General features: G+C 36.4%; 1 protein-coding gene across 20 annotated transcripts in view; it reads left to right on the top strand.

The window, feature by feature from the left end:
* bru3 (CUGBP Elav-like family member bruno 3) overlaps positions 1–12,739 on the top strand; it is a 704,578-nt gene that overhangs the window by 586,245 nt on the left and 105,594 nt on the right. For 11 of the 20 annotated variants that reach the window (XM_087343446.1, XM_087343430.1, XM_087343457.1 and 8 more), the window contains one exon: positions 10,160–10,208. In XM_087343446.1, the coding sequence (XP_087199572.1) occupies positions 10,160–10,208 (49 nt within the window). Of the gene's footprint in view, positions 1–4,439; positions 4,999–10,159; positions 10,209–12,739 lie in introns of those variants that run through there. The other 9 variants (XR_015533760.1, XM_022063510.2, XM_087343398.1 and 6 more) reach the window with 4 other exon arrangements.

Genomic DNA, 12,739 nt, shown 5'->3' with positions numbered 1-12,739 from the left:
AAATTCCCCACTTATTTCACAACAATTTGGCTGCACGTGACAGAGACAAGCGACCGAGGCAGGCGACAGAGACGGGAGACGGACACATCGCAGCTTGTCGCCACTCACTTTTGAGGTGACGACCGAGACATGCGGCAAAGTGTTTGTTTTCTTTGTTTTGTTGGGACATACGTGCACATATTCTGTGAAAAATGAGTACAAAAATGCTTCTAGAAAGGTTAATCGAAGAAGATGATGTGTTGCTGTGTTATTTGTTGCGAAAGAAACAAAGAAAACCTATGAGTTCAATATTCAAAACCAGACGTGAAGAAGGATCTTTCTGTCGGTGGTCAGTGATCGGTTTTCTGCTACTAATTCTACCAATTGCTCATCTTGGTCACCAGTAAATTTAATTTCTGCCATTATTTTACTCAACAACACACGTGCTGCCTGAGCCCGTCGCGAGACACTACTGGTCCGAGAGCGGTCTCCTGTGCTTTGTCTCTGTCGCCTGTCTTTGTCTCGCGCTCGTAATTGTACTTCATACGATTGTACAGAGAGCAGACAGGAAGCGGCCAGTCTCGGTCTCGTAACTCTGTCGCCTGCCTCGGTCGCTTGTCTCTGTCGCGTGCAGCCAAATTGTACCTTAAGAGAGACGAAGGAGTAACATAGAGTAACGAATGAAGGGGTTCATAATTAATACTCATCACTATATATTATTAGGGTGATCAAGACGGGGGGGGGGGGGGTTAAGTTAGAGGTGGCACAGTCGTGGGATAGGAAAGTGATAAATAAATCATGATTCAGAGTTATGTATAAAGTAAAGAATAAAATTAATAAGATCCAAGTTATAATATGGAATGTAAATGTAGGTTTGTAGTTACAAGAATAAAGTCTTTATAGTAAAAGAATAAAACCATTGGAAATAGTTATATTAAACAATGGTCGGAAATAACTGTGATGGTTGGACAGTCTTATGTATAGAGAAATCAATTAAGGATATGAATGTGTCTTTAAATGAGAAGTAAATACATGGTTTTGGTTGTAAACACTGAAGGAAGGAACCACTTGATAAAGATGGAAATTAAAATAAATCAGGATTGGGTCAAGTAGTGGGCTTTTGTAAATTTGATAGTGGATTATCGGGTTTAGTAAAAGGCAAGACATGTTTGGAACAACTGAACAACAATCAAATTCGGAAGTACTTTGCTGCACAAATTTATTCTACGCCTTTCCATTTTATTGACAGTCTCTGATTCGACGCATTCTGAGCTACAGAAAACGCGTCATTAATTAAGCTATAAATAAATATTAAAACAAGTTCTCCTGTACTCCAACGCCTTTTGAACCACATTGTACTGCCTGTTCTGCAAGCATTTCTGGTGTCACTGTTAAGAATTTCTATTTTGCTAAAATGTTGTCTGACTACTGCATTCTATAAATATACAGACAATTATTCTGAATATTCACGGACAAACAGACTCTTCCTTTATAAGAGTGACTTGAAAACATTACTGATCCGAGTTTCATAATAAAGCTAAATAATGTTTTTCTCATGGCCAGTTCGTGAAGTTGCCGACTAACATGCTGTCGTAGGAAATATACATCAACCTCAAGTCGTTTGTGCAAATAAGTCTTAAGCAGCAACATTTGGCATTATTTATGTTGTCAGTATTACGCTTCAAATCGTTATCGCCGCAAAGAATAATCTAGTTGTTATTTTATTTCGTATTGAATATAGAAAAAAGAAGAAAAGTAACATAAAACGACGCCGGATGATGGACAAGGTTAGAAAACAATGTCAGTACATCCTTTACATGGCTTTGTTTACTTTGTCTATCATCTTATCTGGAATAGTACACAGTTGTGTGTGTAGACATGTTTTCGTTTTATACCATAGACCAATACACCTTCTGAAGATTTCTGTCTTCTGCTTTGTTGCGCTGCATCGCCCTGATGATGGAGGCAGTATGATCTCTGAAACGTTGGTAAACATCGACCATACTTCACGGTGCAACAACCCATTTGGCATACTCATCGCCCTGATGACGGTGGCAGTATGACCTCTGAAACGTTGGTTAACATCGACCAGACTACACAGCGCAACAACCCAGAAGACAGAAATCTTCATACTCATCGCCCTGATGACGGAGGCAGTATGACCTCTGAAACGTTGGTAAACATCGACCAGACTACACAGCGCAACAACCCAGAAGACAGAAATCTTCATACCCACCGCTGTGAAAACCTCAAATCTTACAAAATACCTTCTATCTCATAGAATATTCCTAGTTGGACTCTGCAGATCCAACTGTTTTATCTTGCTCACTCTATTGGTGTCGTTCTGTTCAGACGGAATGAAACACTCTCCCCCTCCCGTCCTCGCCCCCACTCGCCAAACCCCTTCGTTCGTCCCCAGTTAGCTGGTCGGGAATGATAAATTTTGTACAAAGGTTTGGTAGGGGTTGGTGAGTTCGAAAAGGATTGTTGGGTGTGGCTGTCGGGGCAGAGGAGAAGGGTAACTTGAAGGGAATGCAATTCCGAAGGCTTCAAACGACGGTGCGTTACATTCAGTAATGATACTTTTCTGGACTTGATCCATCTTTCAGAATCATAAAGATGCCACTGTGTTTCGGCAGCTAGCTGTGCTCCCGTCTTCAGATGGTAAGGCCCATCCTGTTGGGTCTGATAGAAGGGGATAATCCCAAAGCCTCAATCTTTATTCTAAATAATATTTAAACACTCAGTATCTGAATAAAAAGACAGTCTGTCTCCATCGTTAGGCTCAGTTGGTGATATTGTTGAAGGAAATAATCACTTTTTATTCTGAAAATCTTGTCAAACGTAGAAAACAACTGTGGGCAAAACACGGAAATTCAAATTGCAGAAAGCAGGCCATATAAATAGGCTTAATCGTACGTAAATAAAAAGTAAGAAAGTCACTCACTGTTTTAATATATAAATGTTATTTTAAAGCGTAATAAAAACGGATAACAATATCCACGCTAGATATGCTTGTTTCTGTAATTACGCCCAATTTTGCTTTTCTTTTGAATTTCAGCTTTGTATATAATACGCGCTGCTGAACTTAGAGACTCTTTTTTGTACTTCCTCTGTGCGTGAGAGACACGTTACGGTCACTGAACTTTGCAAACAGCATCTGGAGTCCTGTAAACATTCCCTATAGCTCGATGGCTGCTCAGTAGGGCTGACAGGCGTGCCGTGTAGTTGTGAACCCATCAAATGAAGCAAGCCCTTTGTCTTTTGGTTTTGGTTTATCTTTATAAACCATCTAATGGCATTATCGTATATCTCAACTACGTATATCGCAAATGTCATCCGGTCGCAGAAAATTAGTTTACCTTCTACCACAGAGAGAGTGTCTTATTGGTTTTTGAGCATTATAACTTAGTCGCTAAAAGGAAATTTTCGACTTTTATACAATTGTAATATTAATATTTTTATTGTTTTTGTTGTGTCTTATGTTTTTTTTGTCTTATTGTTTTGTTCTGTCTCATTGTTTTGTTGTGTCTTATTGTTTTGTCTTATTGTAGGACCACTGCCACCGGGTAAAAACCCATTTGCAGTTAATAATAAATAAAATAAATAAAATTTCAACACATCAACTGATAACGGATATTGGGGTTGATAAAGTATCTTTACTCAGGTGTTATTTCCATTTCCCAGAGAATAGTTTTGTTATTTTCTCCAACGTATGGGCGATAATATCATCACCCTGATGATGGTGACAGCGAGGATTTATGAAACGTTTGTAAAATTATACCAATCTACAGGACGTTACAACCCAGAAGACAGCCATATTGATTAGTCTGTCTCAAGATAGGCTGAGGACTATTGTCACCACTTTAATTAACCTCTGACTTCCGTAAAAGACGGTAGATTTCTTGACTACTATTAAATTCATAAGAAGGGCCCTGTTCCATGAAGTTAGAGATTGGATCCCAGAACCCACGTTTTACATTGACATGAAGTTCAGAGTTCGTTGTCCTTTGTCAAGAATCTTTTTTTTAATTAATCACTTTCTTTATTTAACGACAGAGTACCGATTTCAAAAGTTATATATAATCAAATGCGAAAATGTATGACGGTTATGAATGTTGGTTCGAAACAAGAGGATGTGACGCTGTCGTGGCCTGTTAAAAGACGCGCTGCCGTGTCGAAAGTTGTCTACGTACAGTATTACAGCCAATAGCCATTATCGTTGTTACACGTGGATCTCTGTTGGGTGGAATATATTTGTCTGGCGTGACATCAGACATGTGTCTTTTTCTTCATACTGACAGATCGATGGATACACGTCTCCCCCTCCCCTCTAGTTTTCTTTCTTTTTTTTATGAAGGTACAATAACACAAGTCTTGTCTTGTACACTACACATGCTCAATACGGTGACGTCTGTAGCAACTGGGGTTTTGATTGGTTTGGTAAGGCCAGTTATGCACAGCGACGCTGGATATAACGGTTGGTTCGGGCGGTGGGGACGAGGTAGAATTCATTGCCTGCAAAGCGTGCAGCTCTGTATTCAAACGGGGTTAAAATGAAATAAAAAGGGTAAGGGTAGTTTTCAAAAAGAGAGGGGGAAAAGAGACACTGAGGAACTTGTGTTTGAATGTGTGTGTAGACTGGTTAGTCTGTACGACGAACTTCATGCAGGATGTTGAAAGTGGAGAAGCAGATTTATAGGAAAAAAGTTTCTAGTTGTGTTATTTACTTTTGTTATGTTTCTGTATATAAAGTCCGTGAACATTGTTCGTTGTTGAATCAGTGAACTTACTGCTTTAAAATACACATAAATAACACGCAAACACACAGTTATTCTAAAAAGAAATGTTACAATTTGTCTTTTGTATTTGAACAAATACAGCTGAAGTGTTAAAATAACTTTGTGCTTGGAGAAGTGTTATATTAAACAACTGAACTTTGTTATTTATTGTTTTATAACTTTCATCATGGTGCATGTGATTGGAATACAGCATTTGATACCTGTGGGCTGTGGTAATGTGAGTACATTATTTTCATGCGTCTTATATTTTCGGTTACATTCATATATTCTTTAAGGTTATAATGTATGAGACATAATTAGAGAGACATGTACCACAGGAGACATTAATCAGGTATGATAAATATTAAATATATTTGAGTATAATGTACACACAGAATTATCTCTTTATTTTTAACGAATGTTTAAGCATATTTATGTCTTATTCTTTTACGTGATACTTCTACCAGACGTTTCGTATGGCGAAAGTAAAATAAGTCGAAACGTTTTTAAGAACACTTACGTTCCTGGTAAGAGTTTGTAAAGCGAGTCTCTATTTCCCATAAACCCAATGTTATAACTGAGGGTTACGTACCCTAACGACCGAATAATGACAAAAAATTATAAATTATGAATTTTATTGCATGAAACAAAACATACAAGCTACTGAAACAGATTATTACGTATGCTATTAAAATACAAGGGAATAACAAATACGTCCTTTCAACAATAATGGGAGAGAAACGGACTCCTGTACGTACCTGACTGACTGGACGATGTTGCGTCCTTTGTTTGCGTTTTCTTTAGGGAGTGTTCGATTTTGTTCGGAAGATTTCGGGGTGAGCGACTTCGCGTTCGGATGACGATCCAGGCGGAATGTATTTGTTTCATTATAGAAATTCGTACAAGCAAAATTTTGTAATATAAATCTTCGTTAAGTGAGGGGACTCACTGTAGTTTTTCTCTGGAAGTCCCTTCTGACAACTTTAATTTTGTTTTCGCTTTAACTTTCATCCATGTCAGTGTCCTGTAATATTGTTTAAACCGGTGGTTTGCAACTTTCTTTCAGTAACGCATCGGTAAATAAAATGTGAATTAATTATAACGGTTTAATGCATTCATTAGTTAGGAATTAATTCCAAATCAAAAGGGTCTCTCTAGAACTAACTGATAACCAATACAATAATTAATCAACTACAACGTATGTGACTAAGAAAGGTTTATGTAAGTACGTGTTGTTGCTAATAGTTTTCATTTCAGTTCCTTAGGTAAACCTCCTTGCATACTATAGCTTTCCATTTGCTGCATTAATTAAACTGTGGAGATTATTAACTAATAATATTAGTCGCTGAAGTTTCTTTCTGTCGCTTTCGTGTGGAGATGCGAGGAATCTCGTACAATGTGTGGGTCTGTTCGTGAACATTCATATACAGCCAGTAGGAAATACTAACCCGCTTAGCATTGAGGCTTACTGGAACAGAAGAGGAGATTAAGCATTAATGGAAGTCGAGTCTGTGCGGGATTTGAATCAGCGACCTTGCGAAGCCGGATCGCACAGCACCGTGTTTCAGTTGCAATATGAATCCAGAGTTAAATACATTACTTTCCATGATGTGAGCTTGTTCTACATTATCTGTTTTCAGTCAGGTAACCCAAAGTTTTCGATAACAAAGATTTGCCTAATAAAACCTTCACTGTATTTGAGAAATGTAGCAGCGAATTTTTCCTGATAATTGTTGATAGTGGAAGAATAATGTTTGTAAGTAAACAATCTTTACACGAAATTTTAGCTTCTTTCTAGATTTCTTGTTTAAAAAAATGGATAAAAACTTTTAGTGGCCTAGATAACAGTGTAAAAATGAGCGGAGTTGGATAAGATACATGATACTTAGCACACATGGGAAATATAGTATGAGAAATACATAACTTAGACGGAAAACATTAAGGACAGAGACGTCTTTGATGTTTTGGGCGTTGCCTTTATTAGAGGATAATATTAAAACGGATCTTAATATCTGTTGGTTTTTCACTGAATTTACCTGACTTAATATAGGAACCAGTGACTTTTTATAACGGTAATAATTTTCTGGTTTTATAAAAAGTAGGACATTTCTTGACTGGATGAGCGACTAGTAACTTTACTAGTAAGCGCTCTGCACCACGGAATTAGTTAAAGCATGATTCATAATGGGCTAGAATAAGTGTACAATTTCATTCCATTAACTTTAATGTACTTATAGGCGTTCTGAAGTCCAGAGACGTTCTGGCAGGAAGGAGTCTGAAATTCCTAAACTGCGATTAAATTAGGTACCAGTATGTGCTAATCGCGATTCTTTATAAAGTGAAAACATAATTGTGAAATGAAGATATATGAATTTTAAATACATCAAAAATGTGTCTACATACATATGAAATACTTTAATACAAAAATACTGGCTCCAACTTCAGCCCTGCAGATGGAGGTAGTGTATTTATCCCAAACCTTGGTTTTTAACTACACGTTCACACGATGTTGCAACTCAGAATACTAACATCGACAAAAATAATCAGGTTACTTAATCCCATCAAGCATAATGTATACCCTGAATATCATGTTTCAAACAGTAGTTCGAATCCCGTTCAGATCAGTACTTACACATGATATAATACCTCTGCCACGTGTAACAATGTTATCTGGTGACATTTATCTGGCTTGTTTACATACAATATTGTACTTACTATGCATGTTCCATTTCCGAACTAGTACATTATTCCATTTTCAAATATTGTTACCGCGATTAAATACGGACGTACAATGGTTAGTCCCATTTATCAGTCTTCATTTATGTAACCCCAGATCTCTCATTAGTTAATAGCTTCGTTTTGGGTGCTACAATTCACACAGGTATATTTGCCCTTCCTCAAGTTGTTATCTGTGGTTGTTTTAGGCTTGTCTGATTGAAAATGTCTCCTGTGTGTTTTGTAAACGTCTACCGCTTCTGGGGTAGCCATGGAGATAAATATGTAACAATATTGCAATAAGCGTGCTACCGACTTCTCTAACAGAATTCCAAATTTAATTTCCGGGGGTTTGTAAAAGTTTAGTAATGGTTTCCTGCCTGTGGTTTCTGAAGAAAAATGGAATGTTTCGTGTTTTAAAGAAGAGACTGTTGTCTGAAACGGAAAGCGAGGCATGGAAACCGGGATTCGTGTTCTTTACGTACAGATAAGAAATCAGAAAGCGACTTCAAGATATGGATGGTAAACACAGTAGGTTGGGAATTATGACTTGAATTTAAATAATTCACGTTCTCACGCTAGATTAGTTCTTACACCAAATGTCTGAACTTTTAAGATTTATATTGTCAGTTGAAGATTTACTAGTGGATATGAAAAATTAAAACTAACTTTCGTGTTTCTGAAAGACATAATAGCCTTCGAAGTAAAGAATTTAAAAACATGCACCTATTATTTTGGACATGTCTGCCTGTCTGTCCGTCTATCTGTCTACCTTTTCGCGTGTAACAACTGGATAAGTGCTGAACTGATTTTTAAGAAATGTTATATAGAGCGGTATTAACTAACATTTATAGACATTCCAATTTTGTGCATAATTCATTAAATATTTATCGGAACGAAACATGTTTCTAGTTTTCGAGATTATTAATGTAAATATACTTTCATGCAGTTTTATGTCGAACCATTGGACTGATTTTAATCAGAATTTATATTGTCGGCCCTTGCTGGTTCGTCCGGCATCTCTTACGCTATTTGTAAGAGAGCTTCGAAAGTTGGCGTTCGCAAATTGAACATGTAGATACAATAACAGGGCGAAGGAGGCAGAATTTTTACGCTGTGGGTAAATTTCCTAGCTTTTCCATTTTACGTGTTTTAGGTTATGTAGCCAGACTTCTAAAGAGCCTTAGGTCTGAGCGTACATTATACTTTTGAGAGCTTTAAGTTAAACGAAACAAAGAACTTTATTTTCTTTGTAATTTTATAACGTTATGAGAAATGTTGCTTCTTTAATCCTTTAAAGCCCAGTGGTAAATATGTGTACCACCTTTTTTAACAGTCAGTAACTCTGCATTGTATTTATGGGTTTAATTTTTTCTGTAAACAGGGATTATTTAATCAAAAATCATTAACAAGTTTGCCTTTGTAAAAAAGAGTGTTTTGTTGTCTTTGAGGGACGGATAAGTAAGTAAAGTTTTTCCCACTATACGCCATGTAGGCGCTTGGGGGGAGTGGAGGTATAGCTCCTCTCTTCCTTGACCTCGGCACTAGATGGGGGTGAGTGGTCAGCATCACGCCCCGGCCGGCTTTACCCCCGGGAAAGGACCCCGGTACCCATTGTAGAGGAGGCTGGGTGGGCCCCAGAGCCGGTCTGGACGCAGAGGCTAGAGGAAAAATCCTCTGCCCCCGTCGGTTAAATTTAAAATGGCTCATATACTATAGCCCAGAAGTTGACAAGTAAAATTAACATTTTAGTTACCCCCACATTTTTCAGCTTACTTTATTTGCTCTTAGTCTTAACATGACTAGCTACAGGTTTCCAAAATCGTGACTTATGTTGTTCATGCCCTCAGTTCAAAAGTTCGCGTGTACATTATGTTCCTTTATGTAGCTGTAGAAAAACATTTACATTTTTCATCTATGAGAAGGCCATATTATAATTATACATATCGCTGTCCAACCATGAATTACAGAAAAATCTTCTACACGAAGTCGTTCTCCTTATTCCCTTTTTTTCCATACAAACTCCTGTAAGACTGACGTTCGTGTTGGTGAATGGACAGAATTAGAGCAAATGCTCATATGGTAGACCCCCTCAAAGATAGCCTGGTCGTTCAAAAGCTGTAAATTGCTAACATATATTGGCATGACAGGATTGGCCCATATTAAGCACGTAATTCGTCTAAATAATATTTAAAAACCAAACCCTATCTCAAATATTTTTAAAAAAACAACGCGTCTCCATTACAAATAACAGTTGGTCAATTCTGTGCAGGGAAATAATCGCTGCTTATTCTGAAAATCTAAAAAAACTCGTAAATACAAATCTGCAAATCTGTGTGCATGCAGTCTTATTTTGAAATGATTTATATAATTATAACTGTGCCTTGATGGGTTAAAGCACTCAGAAATTTCAAACATAGCAAACAGATGATTATCTTATTAATTCAGATTTCCGTGGTGATAAAAATTAGGATTATCTTCCTCTGAATTACGAAGCCTTATTGGTTAGTCTTGTAGATAGTTACCAATGTTTTCGGAAGAACATAACTCTTAATTTACAGAATAGAAATCTCCCTGAAGATGTAGGCGAAACGTCGTAACCACGTATAAGACAACTCAGAAGGACACATCTTAAAATTGTATCTCGATATAAAAGCACTGATAATGTTCGTTATTTGTTTCAGATGAACCGTCCTATCCAGGTGAAACCAGCGGACAGTGAAAACCGCGGAGGTGAGCAATGATCTTTCGGAATTCTTCTAAACTTCAAGAAAACTACATAAGTCCTCTTCCTATAAGCAGTACTGTAGGCTATATGTTGAGATTATAAAATAAAATGTCAGTTTTTCAGTTGGATATATCCTCGACATGGCATTATTAACAAATATGTATTTATTTATTTATTTATTTATTGGAAATATGATCGGAAAGGTCATACGATTAAGAAGCTACATAACTAGCATGTCTTCATTATTCGTTGAACTAAATCGAATCTAATTTGTCAGAAGTTCGAGGACTTTTATTCATTTACAGTAAACTATGTAATAGATTACATAAAACGAATCTTATGCACACGTGAGGATACCCAACATAAGAAGTGTCATAATAATAATAATAATTTGTTGAGTATTGATGAACTTTCTGTTACCATTTAATTATTATTTGAAAACAGGTTTCGAAATTTCTTAACTTGATGACTCAGTATATTATTTAAAACTTCTGCATTGTAATTTTCCAGTGGTAGAATTAATAATGATTAATATTGCATTGTATCTGCCTATTCCTATTTCAGCTTTCTCATATATTTGGATACAGCTCGATCAGCTAACTACAGTTTATTATTTGCCGAAAATTCTGTTTTACAATTTTTCCAATGCTTAATCATTTCAAGTCCTTTGTTCCTCTGATTTAATTCACACAGTATATTTATACAACATGTAGGCTATGTAGGTTTTAATTACCACAAAAACAACTTCGATATTTTAATTACAGTTTAATTGTATGATTATCTTTCCGTTTGAAACGATAATGTACACCTAACAGAACAGACCCAATAGACATAACTAACTTATACGTTTTCATAATTATGTCATAACTAAGACAGATTTCGTGATTTGCTATTATTTTAGTTCCTTTGTGTTCTTCAAATCCGTATTAATACATCTGCATTTCGGTGAGAGAGAAAGTTACATAATTAGGATCTTCATAATTATTATTCTGTAACAAATGTTATTGAGATGATTGAATAATGGAAGACTGGATTAGCAGGACATGTAGCAAGCATGGGAGAATTGCGAAACGCATAAAATATTTTATTAAACTTATGAGAAGAGAAGAATCTAATTCCAACCATGTTGTGTGTGCGAGGACAGTGTTAAAATAGACTTTTCATTTGAAGGTAAAACACTTTTTGATCAACTAATTAGGTCAAGATAGACACAGTTGAATGGCGTTTATTAATACTGCCTTTTTAATAGTAACAGTCAAGCCTTTAATAAATTGACACCTCATTGTGTACCGACTGAATTTTTAAACACGAAGTATATTAAAATTGGAGTATTTATGAGTAATAATATGAGCAGGTTTGAGTAACATTGGGAAACCCATAATTCAGAGATGATAACAGTTTTCGGGTGTATGACACATTTTAATCAAATATATTAATTAGTAAGGCGATGAATTTCTTTGAGGTCGTAATTAGTAGCCCCTTGTTGTTATATCGTAAGTTGCTCATTTAATTCTGCTTAAGCCCAAATCCTTTCCCCAGCATTTTATTTAAGGACAATTAATTTTTGTTGCTCCCTAAAAAATAAAAACAAATTGTGTTAGTAATCTTTTGTAACATAGAAATTTTACGCCGAATGGTTGTTAATCCAACGCTCAAACCCAAATCCCCTTCCCTAATGTCTACATTTGCTTACTTTATATATTTGCAGTTTAATTACATAAAGGCTTAGTCTACATGCTGAAATGCAACGGCCTTGTAAGGAAGTGTCACATATCTGCATTCAGATTCATAATATTCTGAATTTGTCTTCGTAATGATTTGCCAGTCCCAACACTGGACATCTCATGTCTGTGCCACGTTACGGTGGCCGTTTAGTGAGTTCATATTAAATATGAAAGCAGCGATGTCATGACACCGGAAATATCAGGGAATTATGTAACACGCGACTGTCTAGGGAGAGCGTTTGATAAACTATACAATTTTTAAATGCTGTTTAACACTTTCTCATTCATTTCTGTTTTTATACACTTTAAAGAGTACAGAGAAAGATAAGTACTGACCTTATAATCAATTTGTCTGTACTTGTATGATTGTGAAACTTGGTCATCCACGTTAAGGGAAGAACATAGGTTAAGGGTGATTGTGAACAAGGTGCTTAGGAATGTATTTGGATCTGAGAGGGATAAAGTAGCAGAATGCTGGAATAGTTTTAATAATGACGAACTCCATGATCTGTACTCATCACCAAATATTATTAGGGTGATTAAATTAATTGGAATGAGATGGACGGGTCATATAGCCTGCACGGGGTAGGTGATAGTAGCGTACAAAATTTTAGCTGTAAAGCCTGAAAAGGAAGAATCACTTGGAAGACCTAAGTGTAGATGGAAGGATGATATTAACATACATCTTAGTTTTTGAGGGTGTTGATTGTATTCATGTGGCTCGGGATAGGGAGCTGTTTGAGGCTTTCTTGAACACGGTAATAAACTTTTAAGCGTCATAAAAGGCGTGGAGTTTCTTATGTATTTGAGCA

The sequence above is a fragment of the Zootermopsis nevadensis genome, unplaced genomic scaffold, assembly GCF_977971745.1.
Source record: "Zootermopsis nevadensis isolate Lab colony 2312 unplaced genomic scaffold, Znev_1.0 Znev_ptg000001l, whole genome shotgun sequence".
NCBI classification, from domain to species: domain Eukaryota; kingdom Metazoa; phylum Arthropoda; class Insecta; order Blattodea; family Termopsidae; genus Zootermopsis; species Zootermopsis nevadensis.
The sequence above is the reverse complement of the archived record's forward strand: the minus strand, read 5'-3'. Positions and strand labels throughout refer to the sequence as shown.